We start from the raw sequence: 24,286 nt of genomic DNA, 5'->3' as shown, positions 1-24,286 counted from the left end.
ATCTACTGATATACGTCCACACCGCAGACGTGTTGCTGTCAGACAAGCACGTGCAGGCTGTGGTTTCTGTTTGTGTCAACACTGTTTCAGCCGTGTTGTTTCGGCGATAAAAGTCTTTCGGCCGAAAATTTTCGGTGGCCGAATATTCGGTGCATCCCTAATAAATATATATATGTAAACTTATGAGATTGCATCTATTTTAATGTATGTATGTTTATTTATACCATGTATAATAACTAATATATAGGTAGTTAAATTATAGTATATATAAGTAAATATTCAATTATTCATTTTAAAAATGCTAATAATTTTTTTTAAAGTGTGTGTGTATTATAGTTATATAAACAGTAATAGTTTATATTATACTACACTTATAATATCGAAAATTATCTTCATTCTTAATGTATTTTTTTAATGTGTTTTTTTGTTAAGTGATAGTTGTCCCTTGTTTGTCCTGAAGAGTTAAACTGCCCGCTGTTCTTCAGAAAAATCCTGAAAATCGCACAAATTCTATGATCCTTTTGATAACATTTTGCAAATTCTGCAAGGTGTATGTAAACTTCAGGTTTCAACTGTATATATAAAATATATAATAATGTTGGAAATAATGGTCATATTTGATATAGTTTAGTTTGGCACAAAATACTATACTAGACTCTAACACTTAGAACTTCATTGAGAAAGTCTCTCCAGTTTTCCCTTGCTTCTCCTGACTCTCAAAGCGCATGATTCAACTCATGAACAAAAGTTTGGCAGATGGTCTTCAGATCAAACACAGTACTGTTTTGTGAAAACACAAAAAATATTCCTGCACACTTGACAGTTGCTCCAGTCACAGCTCCATCCCAATTACAGCAGCGCTCCAGGCGCAGGAAGCCTGTGTTAGTCATGGAATCTCTTTAGGAATTTCACTCTGATTGACAGCCTGGAATTTTTTTTCTGGCACACTGATGTTTGCATGCTATATTTTTTAAGTCATGTGAATGATTGACAGCTGTCACATCCATTATGGATAGACTGTGTGTGTGTGCTTCTGAGATAGACCTGTAATCATATTCCAGGCCCCTCTCTTTCTCACACGGTTACAGAATCGGTGTCAGTCTGGGGCAGTTCTCCTTTCATATTTAAATAACTGCAAAAATAAACCCATCTTTAAAACCTCAACGTTGTTTTTATGTAAACTCTTTTGATTAAAAACTGACGGTTGAAATTGATCTATAAGAGATTTTTAAGATAAATCCTTCTCACTTTTTCAGGAATTTCTGGTGAAAAGGTAGAGATCGATCCTGTCACCAATCAGAAGACAAGCACAAAGTTCTGGATCCGACAGAAGCCAATCTCCATAGACTCGGATCTGCTGTGTGCCTGTGACCTGGTGGAGGAGAAGAGCCCAAGTCAGTTCTGCTCATACTTTTGTAAAATATGCATGAAATCTTTATTTATTTATATACACTACCAGAAGTTTCAGGGTCACTGTTTTTTTTTTATACATGTTTTGTACATGTACATGAGTCTCTTCTACACACCAAGGTTGCATTTATTTGATCAAAAATACAGTAAAAATAATAAAATTGTGAAACAAGTCAAAATAACTCTTTTCTTTTTGAATATATCTTAAAATTTAATTTATTCCTGTGGTTGCAAAGCTAAATTTTCTGCAGCCATTATGTCAGTATTCAGTTGCAGTGCTGTTATAGTTTTTTATTTATATTTTGAATTGGTATTTATTTTGTTGTTTTCATTTTAATTTTGGCTAAAGTTGTAGTATTTTTGTTGTGTTTTGGTCATTTTTAGTTTTTTATATGTCAATATAGTTTTTTTATTGCTTTTTTTATTGAGTTTTTGTCATTTTCTTTTTTCTTTGTTTTTCTTTTTTTATATGTCTATATAGTTTTATTATTATTATTATTATTTTTATTAGTTTTAGTTTAAAGTTGTAGTATTTTTTTTTTTACGTTGAGTTTTTGTCATTTTGCTTACCAGGGCTGCATTTATTTGTTTTAAAATAAGTAAAAACGCTAATATTGTGAAATATTTTTACAAGTCAAACGAACTCTTCTCTTTCTGAATATATCTTACAATTTAATTTATTCCTGATGGCAAAGATGAATTTTCTGCAGCCATAATGCTAGTCTACAGTCACAGTGATATTATAGTTTTTATTTATATTTTGAATTTTTTATTTTTGTGTTTTGTGTTTTTATTTTTTTTTATTTTGGTTAGATGTTTTTTAAAATATGTCTATATAGTTTTTATTAATTTAATTTATTAATTTTAAATTAGTTTTAGTTTTGGTTAAAGTTTTTATTTTATTTATTTTTTAATTTTGTCATTTTGCTCACCAGAGCTGCATTTATTTGATCAAAAATACAGTAAAAACACTAATATTATTACAAGTCAAAATAACTCTTTTCTTTTTGAATATATCTTAAATTTAATTTATTCCTGTGATGGCAAAACTGAATTTTCTGCAGCCATTATGTCAGTATTTAGATGCAGTGCTATGTAGTTATTTTTTTATTTATATTTTTATATTATATTTAGTTTTTATTTTTTTGTTAAAGTTTTAATATTTTCTGTTGGGTTTTTGTCATTTTAGGTTTTTTTTTTTTCTTTCTTTCTATAAAGTTTTTATTATTTTTTTATTTTTTTTTTATTTTGTATTTTTTTTTTGTTGAGTTTTTGTCATTTTAGTAGTTTTTTTCTGTTTTGGTTATTTTAGTTAAATTAAAAATGTTGAAATAAAAAAAAGTTTTTTATATTTTATTTTATTCTGGTTAACATTTATTTTAAGTAACATTTTTATTTTTATTTTTTTTATTAAAAGTTAACTATAATAACCCTGCTTCAGTGTCACATAATCCTTCAGAAATCATTCTAATATGTTGATTTGCTGCCTAGCAAACATTTCTTGTTATTATCAGTGTTAAAAACTATTGTGCTGCTTCATATTATTGTGGATAAATACATTTTTTCAGGATTCTTTGATAAACATTACGCTCAAAAGAACAGCATTTATTTGAAATTTTTGTAACATTATAAATGTCATTTTAAATCAGTGATCAGTGCATCCTTACTGAATAAAAATTAATATCTTTAAAAATATATATTTTTGACAAATAAGTATATATATTGATTTATTATTAAAAATGAGATATAAAGTATTGTACTCTTCAGTAAAGTAATAGGCACTGCCTCTCTTTGCTCCTCAGTGAAAGTGTCTCTGTTTTATGTAGAAGCTCTTTTGATGTCCCACACCACCGGCGACTGACAGATATAGTGTAGCGCTGCAAACTCACCAAGGGATTTATATTGCATTACACTTACAGGGAACTCCGTTACCGAAAACAAAATCTATTTACGCAGCCTTTCTGTAAGGTTTGCATTGGTAAGTGATGCAGACATCTCTTCTTAGCGGATATGACAGGGACACGAGCGCAGCTCTCCAGACGCGTGCTGCTAACGGTGATTGATGAAGTGCAGACAGATTGCTGAAGTCTGCTCACAGGCGCTGCGCCGCACACCGATGCTCCGACTACGCCTGGAAACGCTCCAGTCTCACAGTCGGGATATGCCGTTCGTTTTTGGAGCGGGGCCATTTATTTCTGTGTGTCCTGTGTGTTCAGATTCAAAGATGCAGTAAATATTTAAATTAATTATTATGTTTGATATAAAAAAAAGTTGCATTTTAATTATATACAGAATCCTGAATAAAATGTATCACAGTTTCCACAAATTATGAAGCAGCACAACTGTTTTCAACATTGATAATAATCTGAAATTTTCTTGAGCAGTAAATCAGCATATTAGAATGAATTCTGATGAATCATGTGACACTGAAGACTGGAGTAATGATGCTGAAAATTCAGATTTGATCACAGGAATAAATTACATTTTGCTATGTATTCACATAGAAAACAGTTTTTTAAATTGTAGTAATATTTCACAATATTACTGTTTTTACTGTATTTTTGACCAAGTAAATGCACCCTTGATGAGCATAAGAGACTTCTTTTTAAATCATTAAAATCTTACTTTTAAGAAAAATCTATCTGTTATTTCATATACAAACAGAAAATTAAAGGCAACACAGTATTTCTGGTGAAATTTTTTTTTTATTAATTAAATATGCATTTATTATAATTTAATGAAACCATCAAACCATGGAATCCAGAACATTAAGGAAAAAAGGATTCCAGAAAAATTAAAATAAATAAAAACTAAATTAAAAACAAAAAACCTGAAAATAAACATTTATTTAATTCAAATTAAAATTAATTTTGAAAAAAAAAAATTGACTTAAACTTTTTTTGTTTATTTTATTCTATTTTATAATTTTTTTAACCTAAATTATTTAACTTAATTATCAAGACAAAAAATTGTTTTTGCATTTAAAATCCACTTAGAACATTAATGGAAAATTTGGTAAATTAAATTTGAGAGGGGGAAAAAGGCTTTTTGATTCATTGTTTTTTATTTATTTAACCATTAAAACAGAGTCTAGAAGAAAAAAAAAACAGAAAAAAATGAATCCAGAAAAATTAAAATGGATAAAAACTAAATTTGAACAAAAATAAATAAATAAATAAAAATAAAACGGAATTTAGAAAAAAAAAAAAGATTTCTTAGAGCCCTAGTAATGATTGTCCTCATCTTATTTTATTTTATGTATTATCATTATTTTCCTCAATTATTTAAAAGTTATTCAAACGTAATGGAATATTTCCAAAAATAAAAATTTATTAAAATGATTAATGCACCTTTGTTTGTTTAAATAAATAAATCCTCATCATCATAATTGTCATAAATGTATATGGAAAAGTAACGTATCATATTTTTTTATTAAACATATATAGCTCACATACACGTATATTGAACGTCTTTTTGTTTGCTAAATATAATTCCTTTGTTCTTTCTTTGTAGGTCATGCAATATTTAAGCTCACATATCTAAGCAACCACGATTACAAAGCCCTGTACTTCGAGTGTGATGCTGCTACTGTCAATGAGATTGTGCTCAAGGTAAGGTTTGTTCCTACTGCATTTTTGTTTATACATTTGATCCCATTCACAGGAAGTGTGTCGTTTCCTCTTCCTCTCCCAGGTGAACTACATCCTGGAGTCGCGTGCAAGCACATCAAGGGCGGATTACTTTGCCCAGAAACAACGCAAACTGAACCGTCGCACGAGCTTCAGTTTCCAGAAGGACAAAAAGTCGGGCCAGTAGGGCTGGCGGCCAAACCGATCAGCATTTTCTGAACCAAACGGCCTGTGTGAACGGAGGCAAAGAGATAGACGGGAAAATACAAAGAGAAGTTTAGAGGAAAACATGTGTTCGTCTCATCCGGATGGAGAAATCAGCCTCTCAAGGTCGGCCTTTCCTGGACTGACGGTCCTTAATCATATCAGAGCACTAATGCTCTCTGCTGTCACTCGAATGTACTAGCAAAACCAACCAACAATCTAATTGAACAATTGTATTAACGTTTGAAGCCACAGCCATCGCCCAGAGCAGACAAAACCATCGGCTGGACTCTGAATGCCAAGGACCGAGAACTTGCTGCTGTTTGCGTCAAAGACTTACTTCCACTGCCTACAAACAAACTGTACATAAAACACGCACCAAACAAACGCAGTCGGAACCTTACAAGCCAGAAAGAGCAAGCGAACCGCATTAGCCGTATCAAAGACGTTAACTTAAACCGCATCGAAAAACTGACGCATAAAGGGATCGCAATTTTTTGTTTTGTTTTGTTTTTTAACGAAACTGTATATAGCAAATGCATTCAGGGTCTGATGACAAACCCTCTTTGGCCATAGTACTTCAGTGCCTGCTACAGATCAATAAAGGCTAATGCGTTCTTTGAGATTTTAAGCGTCCGCTGGTTAAGTCGGGAAACTATTTTTTACCACCGGAGGAGGATAGTAGGTTAAAGGGGTAGTTCACTTCCAGAACAAACATTTACAGATAATGTACTCAACCCATTGTCATCCAAGATGTTCAGTCTTTCTGTCTTCACTCACAAAGAAATAATGTTTTTTGAGGAAAACATTTCAGGAATGTTCTCCATATAGTGGACTTCTATGGTGCCCCCGAGTTTGAACTTTGCAGTTTAAATGCGGCTTAGGTCTCAAATGCAGTTGTAACCAACCCAGCTGAGGAAGAAGGGTCTTCTCTAGCAAAACGATTGGTCATTTATTTTTTTTTATTACAATTTATGTACTTTTTAACCCAGAACACTCATCTTGTCTTGCTCTGCTGGAACTCTGTTTTTAAGACAGTTAGGGTATGTCGAGAAACGGTCTGAAATTCAAAATCGTCTTACATCTGTTTTACCTTTTTTTGTACAGGGTGTTTGATCTTCTTTGCATTTTCACTTTGCAAACACTGGTTTGCTACTTCTGCAGCAATGTAGGATGATTTTGAAATAATTTTTGAAGTTGAGGAAGAAAATAAAATGCAGATTTTTTAACATGCACTAACTGGCTTAAACCGGGAAAATTCAGGCAGAGCAAGACAAGACGAGCGTTTGAGGTTACAAAGTATTTAAATTTTAGATAAGACCCTTCGTCCTCAGCTGGGATCGTTTAGAGCCCTTTGAAGCTGCATTTAAACTCCATTTTGGAAGTTCAAACTCAGGGCGCCGTAGAAGTCCATTATATGGAGAGAAATCCTGAAATGTTTTAAAAAAAACAATTTCGTTATGAATAAAGAAAGAAAGACATGAACATCTTGGATGACAACTCACATTATCTGTAAATTTTTGTTTTAGAAGTGAACTACTTCTTTAAGTCAGGAAACTCTTTTTACCACCGAAGGAGTGCACTTCCAGAACCAACATTTACAGAAAATGTACTCATCCTGTTGTAATCCAAGATGTTCATGCCTTTCTTTCTTCTGTCATAAAGAAATTGTTTTTTGAGGAAAACATTTCAGGAATGTTCTCCATATAGTGGACTTCTATGGTGCCTGCGAGTTTCAACTTCCTTAAAAAAAACTATTTATACACTCTAAAAAATGCTGGGTTGTTTTAACCCAACGTTGGGTCAAATATGGACTAACCCAACTGTTGGGTAAAAAATTTAATTGAAAAATTTAACCCAACAGTTGGGTTAGTCCATATTTAACCCAACGTTGGGTTAAAACAACCCAGCATTTTTTAGTGTATACTTTTTAACTTAAATGCATGTCAAATCTAGCTCTGCATGAACTCTGTGTATTCCACTTCAGGACAGTTAGGGTATGTCAAAAAACTCCCATCTGATTTTCTCCTTCAACTTCAATATTGTCCTACATCGCTGCAAAAGTACAGTACATAAATTGTAATTTAAATTTACAGATAATGTACTTCTCATCCAAGATGTTCATGTCTTTCTTTCTTCAGTTGTAAAGTAATTGTTTCTTGAGGAAAACATTTCAGGATTTCTCTCCATATAATAGACTTCTATGGTGCCCCCGAGTATGAACTTCCAAAATGCAGTTTAAATGCAGCTTCAAAGGGCTCTAACCCTTGATCCCAGATGAGGAAGTAGGGTCTTATCTGGTGAAATGATTGGTTATTTTCTAAAAAAAAAAAAAAAAAAGACAATTTATATACTTTTTAACCTCAAATGCTCATCTCCTCTAGCTCTGCGTGAACTCTGTGTATTCTGGTTAAAGACAGTTTGGGTATGTCGAAAAACTCGCATCTCATTTGCTCCACCAACTACAAAATCACTGCAGAAGTGCCAACGCAGTGTTTACAATGTGAACATGCAAAGAAGGTCAAACGCACTTTCCAAAAAAAAAGGTAAAACGGTGATGTAGGACAATTTTAAATTTAAAGAGAAAATGAGATGGGAGTTCGACATACCCTAACTGTTATAAACGGGAATATACATGGTTCACACAGAGCTAGACCACGATGAGCACTTACAGTTAAAAAGTAAACAAATATTATTATTATTTATTTTTTTATTTTTTTTTAGAAAATAACTAATTTCGCTAGATAAGACCCTTCTTCCTCGGCTGAGATCATTTAGAGGCCTTTGACGCTTCGTTTAAACTGCATTTTGGAAGTTCAAACTATATGGAGAGAAATCCTGAAATGTTTTCCTCAGAAAACATAATTTTTTTTACGACTGAAGAAAGAAAGACATGAACATCTTGGATGACAAAGGGGTGAGTGCATTATCAGTAAATGTTTGTTCTGGATGTGAACTACTCGTTTAAGAAATGACAGATTTTTAATGATCAAATATGAAATAATAACTACTTTTTACTGTGATGTGTTTTTTCCCCTCTGCATTGTATCTTTGGATTGCATATATATATATCTAAAATAACGAACCGATCGCCGTCTCTCTCTTTTAGACGGATGTTTTGGTTTATTCTGACTGTCCTCTCGGGCTGCAATGGGAATGTATGACTGTCTTCGCCACATTTCTTTATAAATGTTAAAGGTTCATTTCATCCGCGTCCGTAGGCTTCGAACCTGCCAACTCTCGCTCTATAACTCCACTTCAAACGCTGCTGTTGTTAAACTGGATTCAGGGTGTTCATTCTATCCAAAACTGTTCTGACTCAGGTTTCCGACTGCCATGTTGTCTTGACTGATCTTGTTTTGTTTCGTTTTTTTTACGTCTGTCAAAGCCGGAGAGCGATGGCTGATACTCAGTTCAGCGCTGACGGATGGACAAAGAGAGAGCGCGTGCGTTTTCCCATGATGGGGATAGCGGCTGGATAGACATTTCAGATAAAACTTTATTTATATTCCGATGACCTGGAGGGGGGTTATCATGCGGCCTATGGAATCAATATTTGCTACAGTACATGTATACTGTATATAAGTAGATTTTCTAATTAAAGACTGAACTACAATGTGTTTGCTCCTGGTGTTGTTTTGTTGGGTTTTCATCATTTTGTCTTCTTTTGCATAAGGTAGGCAGCATAATTGTGTTTTCATTTAAGATCGCTTCTTTTGCACAAATTCTAATGCAGCATTGCATGCATCTTTTACAGATAAGCTAGTCTCAGAATGCATTTTTACATAAAGCTCATTCAAGAGAGCAGATGAGTAATCAGGTATTTTATTTAGCAAACGTAAATTGATTCAAAATAGCTTGGTTTAGCTTTAGTTTAGACTTGACTTATAATTTAATGAAACTATTCATATGGAAAAAAAATAATTTTTAATAGGACCTTAAAAATTTGTTTTTGTTGAACTTATAGTAAATCACTGTTTTTGAAACATTATAAATGTCACTTTTAATTAATGTAATGCATCCTAAGTAAAACCATTAATTTCTTTAAAAATATATTTTTTTGACAAGTAGTTTAATTTCTCAATTATTAAAAATGCGATGTTTTTTTTTTACTCATTGATTTTATATTTCAGTAAAGTAATACATTTTTGATATCCTTGACTTTTAAACTGAAAACTGATTCCAAAATAATGGAAAATTTCCCAAAATATTTGGTTGTTTAGTACAAAAAATATATTATTATTAAATGTAATTAATTATTAAAATTAATTATTGTTATATATTTTAGAATAATTTTTAGTTGAAAAAATAAAATAATGGATGTCCTAAATGTTTTTTTTAATGCAACAAATACTGTTAGCTCATACAGTCCCTGTATGCTATGTAACTATGGTGGTCTTTATTTTATTTTATTATTATTTATTTATTTTTTTTTTGCTGAATGTAAGAATCTATTGTCAAAAATAAAACAAGATAAAATAATTTAAAAAAAGATAAAAAAGGAAAAAAGATAAAACGTTAAAGATTTGTTGTCCAGCGCACCCTGTATTTACCAAATGTTGTCTTTTTTTAAGCACTTGGCTTGATGTGCGTTTTTGTTAATTAAAATAAAAAAAAATAATAATAAAATTAGTTTTTAGTAATTGGAATAAATTAATCTGAAATTTATATTTAAATTTTACTTCAACATAAATTTAAAATGTTGCCATGGCAACTAATTGAACTAATTTGATAAATAATTAAACCGTTTTTGTTACTTTTTGTCTACTTGGTGCAAAGTAAAATAAATGTAATTTAATTAAACATTTAAATTGTAAATTAGCAAAATAAATTTAGTAACGTAAGTAGCAAACACAAGTAATTATTTAAAAAAGAATTAATTTTTTTGTGGTTAAAATACTTTCTCATATTCATTTTTGAATTTGAAGTTCTAAAATTACTAAAACTGAAATTAAAACCGAAAGACTGAAAGTATAAAAATAAATATTACAAATAATGTCAAGCACATAATTTAACTAAAACATACTACAATAAAATGAACTCAAATTGTAACTTTGTAAACTCAAAATATTAGTTAATGCTGTTATATAAATAATATAATACAAACATTTTAAAACTATAATAGAAATAAAATGATCATGATAAGTAAAATTATACAACAAATAAAATAATACTATATAATAACAGTGGGTACTGGATAAAGTTTTGTGCTGTTAAGTTGTTAGTTTCACTTCTTCAAGGAAGCAACCATGATATTCCCAATCAGTGAATGAAGATTATACAGCAAAAAAGTCTCTAAAACGTCTATTTTCTTTTATTTGCAAAGCTTTATGAAGGTGTTCACTTCCTTTCAATCACTGAATGAGTTTGGTCTCTGTATAATGTAGAGAAATCTTTTTGTTGCACATTAATACAAAGCCAAGAACGTTTGTTAGCCTGCGGCTAGTGTGGGTCTCTCCTCTGTCACATTTTGTTTGCTTTGCTCCACCAACCCTACAGGCCTCAAGAGAGCCAGACACCCAACTGAACGAGGAGTCATCGGCACTCAGTGCTTCAGCTCATATTTATATGCAGTGAAACACAAAAAACTATTTGGTGTAGGATTTAATTTACTAGCAATTTCTAAGCTAAATTGGTTTGAAATTGCACAAATAAGTACAAAGATTTGACAAGTGAAACGCTAAATGAAAAATAAAAATTTGAAGTAGAAAAAATAATTTCTCGTCAAATATATTAAATGTATAAATTATATAAATATCAATTCAATTACTACAACAAAATAGTTAAAAAACTTATTCCGATAAGTCTTATTTACAACTAAACAAAGGTAACATTCTAATACTAATACTACAAGCCAATTCAAAATATTAATGTTGTAATATAAATTATATATATATATATGTGTGTGTGTGTGTGTGTGTGACATTAAATTAGAATTAGACTTTTTGTTGTAAATAAGACTTATTGGAATATGAAAAGAATTTACTACAAAATAGCTCATTTTAAATATTAATGCTGTAATATAAATAATAAATAAAATAATATTTTTTAAAAATCACTACAAAATGTTTACATTTTAATTTAATTCAGTTATTAAAATTGTTTACAAAAAATACTCATACTATTTTTTTTCTACAGGTACTACTATAGTTTTATTATGGTGTAAAAAAAGAATTTAATACAAAATAAAATTACTATATATATATATATATATATATATATATATATATATATATATATATATATATATACACACACACACATTTGTATTTATATATTTTTGTTGTAATTATTTTTTTCTTTTTCACATTCAAATTGTAATACTATTTGTAGTATGTGAAGCTTTTTTTAGATTAAATTGTGAACTTTTGTGGCAATTAAAATTATATTTTTTATTATATTTTATATTATTTTATAAATTATATTTATATTTGTATATCATATATTTATATATAAGTTGGTAAATTATGTACTTTCTTTATATTTATAGATTAAATTAGGCTATATATTTTTTACTAGTATAGTTTTATTTTGGTGTAAAAATATTTAAAAAACTTAAGCTAATTCAAATGATTAATGCTGTAATATAAATAAAATAAAATAATATATAAAAATTTATTTTGTAGTAATTAAAATGTATATATTATTTTTTTCTTATAATTGTAGTACGTTGTAGTATGTAAATGTTTGTAAAGTTTGTAAATTACTTTATATATATATTTGTAGATCAAAATTTATTTAAAATTAATTAAAATGTGCATGTTATTTTTTTCTTTTTTCACATAATTATAGTATCATTTATAGTATGTATAGCTTTTGTATATTAAATTGTAAACTTTTTGTGGCAATTGTAAATTTGATATGTATAGCATATTTATGAAAAAATTATAAGGTACTTACTATATATTTATAGATTAAAATTAGGCTATATGTTAGAAATATAAAATGCATGTTGATGCCATTGAGTCTTGTTTTGTTTGGTTTTTACCTTTCTGTAACGCAAAAGTCAATGTTTTTGTTTTGATGTTAATTTTGTGTTCTGTTTGCAAATATTAGTTGTTGCAGTAGATTCAACATTTACATTTTTTTCAGTTGTTTTTGTCTGCATTTCCAATATCTGTTTTTTGATCAATGAGTTTATCTTTCCCTCACAGTTTCTATTTTAAACAAGGATCTGGAAATTCATCAGAAAATGAAGACCTCCATTGTATTTGCCCCAAGATCAGCTGCATGAATGCTGTTTAGCAAACCACAGATTGTATTTCACTTTGCAGTGCAATGAAAAAGACCAACGAGCCAATCGACTTCGTTTAGAAAGGATGCAAGCAGCAGCAGCAGCAGCAGCAGCAGCAGCACTTCAACAACAGGTAACGTCTGGCCTCTGGGGTTAAACACTGGGAATCAGAGCCCAGCTGGCAGAGGACACATCCTTACAGACGCCTCTGTCTTGAGGTTCCTCTGCAGCTGTGGCCCCTGAGAGATCTTTTTCTGCCCTCCATGAGAAACGGAGATAGACACTGGTTAAAAATATCCCGAGACTTCGCCACAACCGAGACAATAAACTTAACGCGTAGTGACAAGTCATGGAGCCGGGGATGGATTTTCTCAGTTGTTGCAGGAGAAAAGAGGCTTGTTTTTGCTTTCTCCGGTGTCTGCGCTGTGAACATCTCCTCGGCTCTGTCACGATGCTTGTTTTGGCTCTGCAGCACTGCGGCGTCTCTCTGCATCCTCACTGGACTCTTTCCAGACGGTGTCAGTTTGGCTTTCGCACACCGTACATTTTGTGTTCTGCCGAGTGCAATTGCTTTGATGGTAGTCTGCCTTTCAATCCACTCGCTTTGAATGTTGATGCACTCAGTCTTAGTGTCATTGTTTTCATTTAACAGTTTTTTCATGCACCTGTCAAGTTTGAGATTTTGGGCTTTTTGCTTTTTCCTAAAGTGTTTTTTCAGACTAGCGGAAAGAAAACATCCAAAAGACACTGTTAAGTCTTCCTTTTATAGCACTTTATCTATTTGTGTCAACAGATTTGAATTACAATCCAAATTTTTAAAGGCCTTTTTCTCAAAATGAGTTTTTTCTCCTAGAATGAGCCATAAATCTCCACTTCAGTAGCACACACCAAAATTTACACTTTTATTCCTGTCTATATCCTGAAGGATTTTACAGAGGGATTTGTTTATTTATAATTTGCTTGATTTTATACATTTTATTCCCCCCAAATTTTAAAAAATCTATTATTTTCTGTCTGTTCTAAGCATTTTTGAATTATGGAGTGACAGCTTTCATTAAATAATGGCTCATTTTCAAAATACAAAAAATGTTTGCAATTATCAATTATATATATTATATATTATAAGTTTCAAAAGTAAATCAATAATAATGACAATTTTAACAATATTTCAAGTGTGATTTATGAGATTTTTTTGTATTTTGTTTTAAATCAAATTGCTTACATTTTGCTTTTTTCAAATTTTACATTTTCCGTACATCTTATAAACATCCTGTAAATGTTTTTTTTTTTTCCATTAAGTAGTTTTCAGAAGTAAATCAATAATAATTACAATTTTAACAATATTTTAAGTGTGATTTATGAGATTTTTTTTTTTTGGTATTTCGTATTTTGAATCAAATTTGTCACTACCTAAACACAATATATAGTTTAATAAGAGGGGTTTTATTGACCTATTAAGATTTTGCTTACATCCGCCTTAAATATATATAAATATAAATATATATATAGTTTCTGTTTTATTAAGAAGCTTTCAAAAGTAAATTAATAATAAGAAGAACATTTTTATTTCAAGTGTGATTTATGAGATTTTGTTGTATTTTGAATCAAATTTGTATTTAATTTAAATCAAACTATAATTTAAATCAAATATATATTTTTTCTATTTTATTAAAAAGTTTTCAGAGGTAAATCAACAATAAAGACAATTTCAACAGTATTTCAATTGTGATTTATGAGATTTTGTTTTTTAAATCAAATTTGTCACTACTGAAACACAATAATATATAATTTAATAAGAAGGGTTATATTGACCTATTAAGATTTTCCTTAGATCTTCCTTGTAAATATATTTTTTCTATTGTATTAAGACATTTTCAGAAGTAAATCATAATAATGATAATTTTAACAATATTTCAAGTGTGATTTATGAGATTTTGTTGTATTTTTGAATCAAATTTGTCATTACCAAAACACAATAATATATAATTTATTGTGTCAGTAATTGTGTCTTTCATTAAAATAAACTAAAAAAAATGACAAGGTTAATAGTCTGATATTGTGTGGTGATTTGCACTAGGCTTTGTGACTCTGAATGTTTTAATACAGCACCAGGGCCATTCAGCAAAACATGGAGCAATATAGACCAAGAGCCACATTCATAAAGCCACATGTTCGTTTGATTTATATCAGGCAGCCTGGAGCAGTAAAATGCATTTTCTCGTAGTCATTTTCTTCCCTGATGTCCTCCGGTTTTCTAGCAGTAGCAGCTCTTCAGACGGAAACTGACTGCCGTCTAGAGGCGACACATGCAAACTGAACAGGTGTTTATATTTACTTCTGCAAGCACACACTGCAAAAATGCTTTTATAATTTTTTTTTTTTGTTTCCAGACAAAATATCTTAAAATTCTTAAATCAAGAAGGATTTTCTAGACAAGTAAAAATTATTGTCTTGTTTTCAGAAAAAAAAATAGTCAAAATTAAGTGTGTTTTTGCTTGAAACAAGCAAAATAATCTGCCAATGGGGTAAGAAAAATAATCTTGTTTTCTGTTTGAAATAAGTTTTTTTTGCTTACCCCATTGGCAGATTATTTTGCTTGTTCTAAAAACAAGACGATAATTTTAACTTGTTAGAAAATCATTTTTTGCAGTGCATACGCTTTTGAACACACTGACCGGAGAAATCTTGGATGCCATGCATTATGCACTTAGAATTGAAAACAAAATGTTAATTATTTTACCAAAATAAGAGGGATCATACAAAATGCATGTTATTTTTTTTTTTATTTAGTACTGACCTGAATAAGATATTTCACATCAAAGTTGTTTACAAGAGAAAATAATAGTTGAATTTATAAAAATGACCTCGTTCAAAAGTTTACATACGCTTGATTCTTAATACTGTGTTGTTACCTGAATGATCCACAGCTGTGTTTTTTTGTTTAGTGATAGTTGTTCATGAGTCCCTTGTTTGTCCTGAACAGTTAGACTGCCTGCTGTTCTTCAGAAAAATCCATCAGGTCCCACAAATTCTTTGGTTTCCAGCATTTTTGTGTATTTGAACCCTTTCCAACAATGACTGTATGATTTTGAGATCCGTCTTTTCACACTGAAGACAACTAAGGGACTCAAATGCAACTATTACAGAAGGTTCAAACGCTCACTGATGCTTTAGAAAGAAAAACCATGCATTAAGTGCTGGGAGGTGAAAACTTTTGGAATTTGAAGATCAGGGTAAATTTAACTTATTTTGTCTTCTGGGAACATGTATCTTCTGTAGCTTCTGAAGGGCAGCACTAAACGAAAAAATATGATATTCAGGCAAAAAAAAAAGAAAAATGTACACACCATTCTGTTCAAAAGTTTACACCCCCAGCTCATAATGCATGTTTTTTTCCTTCTGGAGCATTAGTGAGCATTTAAACCTTCTGTAATAGTTGCATACGAGTCCCTCAGTTGTCCTCAGTGTGAAAAGACAGATCTCAAAATTCATACAGTCATTGTTGGAAAGCGTTGAAATACACAAAAATGCTGGAAAACCAAAGAATTTGTGGAACCTGAAGGATTTTTCTGAAGAACAGCAGGCAGTTTAACTGTTCAGAACAAACAAGGGACTCAAAAACAACTATCACTAAACAACAACAAATAAAAAAAAAACACCTGCGGATCATTCAGGTAACAAAACAGTGTTAAGAATCAAACTATCAACTATTACTTTCTCTTGTAGTTGCATATGAGTCCCTCAGTTGTCCTCAGTGTGAAAAGATGGATTGATGGAAAGGGTAAAAAAAAAAAAAAAAAATGCAGAATTTTGGGAATTTGTGAGCAGTTTAACTGTTCAGGACAAACAAGGGACTCGTAAACAACTAACATCACTAAACAAACAAACAAAAAACAGCTGTGGCTCATTCAGGTAACAACACAGTATTAAAAATCAAGCATATGAAAACTTTTGAATGGGGTCATTTTTTAAAATCCAACTACTATTTTCTCTTGTAGACTATTCCAAACATAGCCTTTATATTTAGTGGTCCACACAAGCCTTGGTCAAATGTTCATGTAAACAACTAAGCATTTTAACTTGCGCTTCGCTGCCCTCTGGAGGTCAAACACTGAGACAATAACAAGTGACGTCATGGCTTCAACTGTTGAACTTGTGTTCTGCTTAAAAAAGGTGTTTTGTAGCCTATTAAAGTTTCTTACTAAAGACAAAAAAATGGAAAAATACTAACAGATAAAAACTAAATTTTCTTAAGAAAAGAATTGTAATACGCCTTACTCAGATTAGACGTTAGACGCCATATTGAATTTAACACGGACGAACACGTTAGTGTTTATAATGGCGCGCATTGTATAAACGTTATAGATCATGTAATTTTAACTCACAACGTTTTTGTTTAGTCCATTTTTGTTTTGTTTTTGTTATGTACAATCCATTTAACGTTCTGTATTTCAGTCTCTCTTCAGGCCTCATTTTCATTCCTGTCAAAAATTAAACATGGCGCTCGTCTGACTAAAAGGTTTGTAAGGTGTCACATGGTGAAAGGAATCCCGAAAAGAACAGCAAAGGTAAAATCCTATAACACACCACATGATGGAGCCATAACATTGAGAGAATCACACAAGATCAGAATCAGCTCAAACTATTTCAAAGACACGTCTTTTTTTATTTAAGCTTTTACGTTTTTTCTTTTTCTCTGTGAGACCGTGTCTTTGTCTCGTTTGTTTTCAGCATAACAGCGATGGTCGACACATTGATCTTGAAAAATATCACTCCTACTATATATATATTTATATATATTCATATATTTTACTATATAATTTATCCCTCATATACAGCATATTTTCAAATATCAAATATTCAGGCAGGTTAATTATTTTAATGTAATGATATAGAAAAAATAGAATCACATGCAATCATTTCCTTCGGTTTACCACTGTATATGTACACTCTGCCAGGACAAAAAACACCTGAATGTGTGCTATAGTAGTTCTGCCAGTGCTCTGAGTTCAGACTTGTGTGCAGGGTTGTGCTGTGACATGAATTCATCAAGTAAACCAAACAGATTTGTCAAGCAAAGTATAACTGGGACATTCAAGGAAAAATCCGCTTTGGACATGAAATAGGAGCAAAATGCAAGTGCATGATAGTTTTACAGGTATCAGCGCACTGATTCTTAAGTACTGGGACAAAACAGGTTACACGAACCTTTTTTTTTCCAATGTCAGCACCAACAGATAAAAACATGTACTGTTAGGTCAAATACTTTTGAATAAATCCAGCATTACACTTTATGAATGAATTGATAATACAGGATGGTTTTAAACAGATTGTCAGTGCATCTGTTGACAGAAATTAAACATCTGAGCTTGTCTTTTTGCATGTATTCATTTTTTTCTTCCAGGCAGATAAAAATGTGCACCGTTTTGTGCAGTAACTCAAGAATCAGTGCTGTTTTGCTACCACGTTGCATTTGTATTGTAGCATCTGAAATCTAAATATGAACCAGTAAGTGCAAAACAAAACCACACACAAAAACTATTTTTTCAAGCTTAATAACCAATGTAGCATACAGCAACTCTGATACCATTTTTCTACAGACGAAACTAGTCGCATCATATCGTATCCTTCATAATCTTAACAACTACTAAAATATTTCCAAGTCTAATAGGAGATCACAAGGAAACTCTATCAATGACACGCATATAAGAGATATCTCAGTTCACAGTGTTTCTGATGGAACAGTACCGGCCAACACCTAATGTGCAGCACATCACTGATACCACTATTTTCCAGGTTTTGTCTTCAAGTTCGTTATTGCTCAAGTAATTCTACTAAACATATATAAAAGCACCAATTACTTCATTAAATCAGAACCTAAATTACGTAAACCATTCACGAAAATGAGTTTACCAGGTTGGAGCACGAAATTCTAGGTGGTGCTTAATTCTAAGCAGCTCTCTTTTTAATTAAACCCGTTCCTCAAAGTACATTTAATAGACCGTGGATAATCCACGGCCCCTTGTATGTACGGTTTCTACTTTCTACTCTGCATTAAGTACTTTTTTTTAAATTGTATGTTTATAATATAATATAATATGTGACCCTGGACTACAAAACCAGTCATAAGAGTCCATTTTTGTTTAATTGAGATTTATACATAATCTGAAAGATGAATAAATAAGCTTTAGATTGATTTATGGTTTGTTAGGACAGGACAATATTTGGCCAAGATACAACTATTTGAAAGATCTGGAATCTGAGGGTGCAAAAAAAATCAAAATATTGAGAAAATCGCCTTTAAAGCTGAAGTGAAGTCGATAGTTCAATGCATGTTTCTAATAAAAAATTAAGTTTTGATATATTTATAGTAGGAAATTTACAAAATGTCTTCATGGAACATGATCTTCACTTATTAATCAATCATTTTAACCCATTTGGCTATCGCTACAAATATATGTGTGACTTATGACTGGTTTCGTGGTCCAGGGACACATATAATATAATATAATAAAAAAATAATAAATATAATATAATATATTAACATATCAATAAAAATACACATTATTTTTTGTGATAAAAAGAAATACAGTATTATATTTCTTTAGCCAAAACTTTTTCAACATTTTTGCGGGACAATGTTGGTCATTTTTTTGCATAGGAAAAAATATTCAGCTCTGACGTAAATACGTACGTAATTCTGCCAAAATAAATAAAGATTGTTTTGTTTTCTCTCTTTCTTCATGAACAATTAAGGAATATCAAAAGAGAATTGCTACAAAGAAACGAATGGCAGTAATTGCCAGTGAAGCATAAATGATCAAATCCTGGGACTAGATATCAAGTCGATGAATAAACAGTGTGAATTACTCATATTCAATATCTGATGGGCAATATTCCAACATTGAATAATACTGACCTTGCGGACATGAATACATTTTTTTTTTCTTGTTAACAAAATACATATCTACAAACATGTATAACAAATAAGCTTGATATATTTAGATATGTACTATAGTGAGATCTATGCTTTGATATATAAAAGGTGCACTTTTTAAATAATGTCATCTAGGAGATGTGGGTTGGCTACCCAGTCCAAAGTTCGTGGCTCAGAGGCTGCCATTATCATGCACATGAACTGCTTGCCGGTCCTTTTATCAATAGGATAAATAGTAGTGGGAGTGAACCTCCTGTTGTTCTCCACAAACTCACAGAGCTTTTGGTAGACATTGGGATACTCATGGCGAAGAAACACTCCACGTATCCTCAACTCCCGCTGAATGTTGATGAAGCAGATCTCGCGGGCTTTTCTTCCCTCCTCACCTTCCTTGTCAATGTCGGCCATGCCTGGCGGCGGGGTCAGGATCAACGTCTCCATGTCGCTTTCCTTCCGATGGACCTTTTTTTCTGGGCTGTAGGAGGCAAGAGCGATCTTGGCAAATTTCCGGACGGTTGGGGCTTGGACCCTTGGCGATGGTCCGTCAGGCACTTGATCACCAACAGCGATGGATACATTCAAGAGGAAACATTCATTAGGGTCATATTCCTTTCCCGCCTCTTGGAGCTCCTTGCAATATTCCCCAAGGTTATCCTTGAAGCTCTCCAGCTCGCGGAGAGATAAGTACGTTGGCGACATGAGTAGACTTTCAAGTCCAAACTGAAGGAAATTGGTGGACGAACCTGGATTTGGAAATCCCAAAAACAAGACACCCCTGCCCCGAGATAGGTATCCCACTTTGGCTATACGGGAGAAAGCTTTATGGACCTCTGTGGTTTCTCGACAGTGCTTGATAATGTGGCGACACACACTACCGATTCTCCCATAGAGGCAGCTCTCCTTGTGGATGTCCCAGTCTTCGCGACGACAGTTGCGGGAGCAGTAGTAGGTATAGCAGCTGTGGCAGGACTTAAAGTAGAGGCAGGCATTAAACAAGGTCTCAGTCCGACGGCATTTATTGTTTGAACACATCATTGTGTCGTCCTCATCCGGACTCTGGTCAGGGGAGCACTCTTCCGTACTTCTCAGGCCGTCACAACTCCCATCAGTGTCTCTTAATGTGTCAGGATCTATTTTTATCGAAGTGGGTTGTTTGTCAAGGGGCATGCCACTTTCAGAATCCCTTCTCGCTGAAGACACTGCTTCTTCTTCATCGATGAGCTTTTTGAGTTGATCAAGCAAGTCTTCGCTTGTCCTCCTGGCTGGAGGCTTGTAGTCGATGACGAGGTCAGCTAGAAGCTCATCGAGCTGCTCTAAACTTTGCTGTAGGGATGTGCTGCTGTGTGCTTTCTCTTTGGTTGATTCTCCAGAGCGGGATTTCGCTTCACGTTGAGGGGCTTCAAGATTTGGGGCACTTTTTGAATCCAGCACATCCCAGCTTGCAGAGCGCGCTTCTGATTTACTAAGATTGCTTGGTCTGATATCATTGTCTGTGATGGTAATCTCAGGCGTGACAAACCAGAGTTTACTTGAAGAGCTCCTTGCCTCAGTTGGACTTTTGTCAATTAGAGAGTTTTCAGATAAGGACAGTGCAGCATAGCGCCTCGGTGAGCTGGAAAGGTTGACAACCACTGGTTTTGGTCGTTCACTTGAGGTTTGTATCCCCTGACAAAGAAGATTCTCATCGCTTTTACCTCGAGGTACGGGCTGTTCCCGCTCGACGTGGGTATCGAGGATGTTATCCCAAGATCTTGAGTACGGTCTTGGGTCTGTTACGGTTCTTGCTGGCTCCATGCATGGGTTGGCATACCAAGTTGTGAGCTTTGGCTCTTGTCGAACTCTTGTGGGCGTAACCTGTGAGACATACGAGGAAGGGTAGTGGCTAGAGTAGCCGGACGCCTCAGAGCCATACCAGTCCTCTGATTGCGGCTGCACCACACGGGCATGCCGTCTTCCTTCGGTGTAATACGCCCTTGCGGGAATATGATGCTCCATTGTTGGAGTGTAGGGGTCGGCCATGTAGAAGATCCGAGGAGGGGCCGTTTGAATCTGATATGTCCTTGGGTCTTCGCCGTAGAAAGTCCTTGCTGGAGGTGTCTGTATTATATACGCCCCTGGCTCACTTGCAGCATAGGCTTTAGGGTACACAGGCTGTCCAGTGTAATGATAAGGGTCGATTTCTGCGAAATATGACCGGGAAGGTACAGTATGAACAATGTGAGTCCTTGGATCTTGTACATATTGTACTTTAGGTGAGTAGGGTTGGCTAGGAATGCTGTATCGGTCATCCTGATAATAAGTCCTTGAAGGAGCTGAAGTTCCATATTTCCCCAAATCCTCTGCATAGAAGAATTTAGTTGGCACGTTGGGGCTCGAATGAGCCCTTCGTTCTCGTCCATAGTGTTCCCTTGGCTCCCGTGGTGAGACCACCTTTTGTAAAGGGATCTCCATAGGCTGCATGTAGCTATTTGGCATACTTTGGGAATACTGGTACGCCTGCCTGTAGTCTCCCGTGAAGGATTCTGTGGGAGTTGGTGTCCTGGAACTGGAGAAATGACGAGGCACTGTCAGACTCCGATTGCCACTGCTGGGATACTTTTGCCACGGTATCTCCACATGAGATGTAGCTGCCTTTCGGCCTCCTTGCTGCATGGCCGACTCATCTGGCTTGATGTCCATCCGGCACCGAACGTGAGGACTAGTAGCAGGTTTCTCTGGCCTTCCTTCCTCAAGGCCTTCAGGCACATATACAGGGGAATTCCTGGTGGTATCACTCCTCTGCGGCTGCAGTTTGATGGGATGTACTTCATTGACGTGTGCCCTCGTGGTGACGTAGGAAGACTCTCTTCTTGGGGAAACTTCTGGTCTTGGCTGAGTGTTTCGATGCGCCCTTTGAGATTCCCGGCCTCTCCTGGCTACTGGAGGGGAGGAATCAAAAGATACAGGAGTTAGGCTGGTCTGAACCCGTGAGGCACTTCTAGATCTAGTCCTCCTCTTTTGTTCTGTCACAGCAATTTCACCAGGCATCTCAGCAGTCATTGGCTGGGAGGTGAGACGGTAGCTAAAAATGTCTGGGGAAGAAAACCGGTGGAGTCCATGCCCTTGTTGGCGGCCTAAGGCATTCCAGGCAACCTCTGGATTGGCCGCGTACCTTTCAGCCCTTCGGTATGGGTACTCCATTGCTATTGTATGGTATCGGGGTTTGTCCATAGACTCAGTGTCAAAGCTACGGCAGTGCCTCTTTTTGCTTTTGCTTTTTCGAGTGTTCTCCAGTTTGCTGATGGATGGGGAATCACATTGTTTTGAGGGATGACAGGCTTTGGAGTGGTCCAAGAGGGAATTCACTTTAATATCTTGATACACTGCTGATACTAGTATATCAGGTGGATCTGTGCGTGTCATCTTAATGAGACTCTTCTAATTTTCCCCATTAAATTTGTTTAGGTTAAGGTTCCCTGCAAGAGAGAAGGACAACAAAACAAGATTAGTATTATATTGTACAAGTTGCATTCAAAACACCTTATGGATATAATAAGTAATGGTGGTCATTTAGACGTATAGACATGTATAGTGATGAAAGCCAAAATATAAAATATCATGGATGAATATTTACCGAGTAATCCACTTTTTTGTAGAGGGAGGTCAAAATGGCCATTTTCACCTTAGATTCAGAGTCAAGTTACAGGGTGGTAAAATGAATTGGCAGAAATGGCAGCATCATTATACTTTTACACAGAGATTGGTTTTTCTATTAGTAAAATCTGTTGACTTTAGCAATCTTTGTTGCATTATGTGCCAATAGTGACCATTAAAAAATGGGAAAACAGCACTTCTCAAGTTTTTCTCCAAAGTTTGCATGCCTGTAACTCAAGTATTAAAGATATTTGAATGCCCTTTTAGATATTGTGTCTTAACAAAATTTCCTTTTGCAAAAATAGGATACATCTTTTCTTTTAAAAGAGGAATGTCTAGAGATGTATGTTGTTTCTTTCTGTCAAGACAACTGCATTGAATATACTAGTCTGAGTGCCATAAATATTCTTTTTCCAAAGTTTGCGTGCCTATAACTCAAGACATAATAAAGATATCACAATATGATTTTAGATTCTAGTTCTTCCTAAACATGTCTTTTAGAATCTTAATTTTCAAGGCCCTACATCATTCATTCCCAGAGATATGGGCATCTCAATGGGGCTTCATGTCCAGATAAAGACATTTGTAATGTTGCAAAAGATTTCTATTTCAGATAAATGCTGTTCTTCTGAACTTTCTATTTATCAATGAAATCTGAAAAATTCTACTCAGCTGTCTTCAACATAATAATAATAAATGTTTTTAAGCACCAATCAGAATATATATTATATAATATAATATAAATAAATATTACCCATTTTCAGTGGTCGAAAATCAAATGATGGTCACTTTGTGTACAGCTGATACTTATTTTATTTAAAAAACAATATTCTAAGAAGAAATAATGTTGAAATTAGAATTGTATCTTGTTTGGAAAAAGAATATTTACGGCACTCAGACTGGTATGTTCAATGCAGTTGTCTTGACAGAAAGAAACAAGATGCATCTCTAGTTTCAACATTATTTGTTCCTCAGACATTCCTCTTTAAAAAAAAAAAAAAGCAAACTGAGCCACATTTGGCTTTTGACCACTGAAAACGTGTACAGTTTATCTATTTACTCCTGGAGCGATATTGAAATTTCAATATCTCTGGAGCAGAATCGCAGAGGGCATTAAAAATAAAGATGCCAAATGGAAACTTTATCGAGACCCAATATCTAAAAGGGCATTACGATATGTTTAATACTTCTTGAGTTACAGACATGCAAACTTAGGAGGAAAACTGAGGAAAAGTGCTG

The 24,286-nt window shown here is 33.5% G+C and overlaps 2 protein-coding genes across 2 annotated transcripts in view; one reads left to right on the top strand and one right to left on the bottom strand.

The window, feature by feature from the left end:
* Window positions 1-8,874, top strand: part of LOC141335365 (target of rapamycin complex 2 subunit MAPKAP1-like) — a 575,213-nt gene extending 566,339 nt beyond the window's left edge. Inside the window, 3 exon segments of the mRNA XM_073840801.1 lie at window positions 1,257-1,394; window positions 4,924-5,021; window positions 5,104-8,874. Coding sequence (XP_073696902.1) covers window positions 1,257-1,394; window positions 4,924-5,021; window positions 5,104-5,226 — 359 coding nt within the window. The 3' untranslated portion in view covers window positions 5,227-8,874.
* A 7,474-nt stretch (window positions 8,875-16,348) lies between these two features.
* The window catches only part of ajm1 (apical junction component 1 homolog), a 28,143-nt gene continuing 20,205 nt past the window's right edge, over window positions 16,349-24,286 (bottom strand). Inside the window, exon 2 of the mRNA XM_073841401.1 lies at window positions 16,349-22,869. Within this exon, the coding sequence (XP_073697502.1) occupies window positions 19,532-22,816 (3,285 nt within the window). The 5' untranslated portion in view covers window positions 22,817-22,869 and the 3' untranslated portion in view covers window positions 16,349-19,531. The remainder of the gene's footprint in view (window positions 22,870-24,286) is intronic.

Source organism: Garra rufa, chromosome 5 (genome assembly GCF_049309525.1).
Source record: "Garra rufa chromosome 5, GarRuf1.0, whole genome shotgun sequence".
Taxonomy (NCBI): domain Eukaryota; kingdom Metazoa; phylum Chordata; class Actinopteri; order Cypriniformes; family Cyprinidae; genus Garra; species Garra rufa.
Note: the sequence above shows the minus strand (reverse complement) of the source record. Positions and strands in the feature narration are given on the sequence as shown.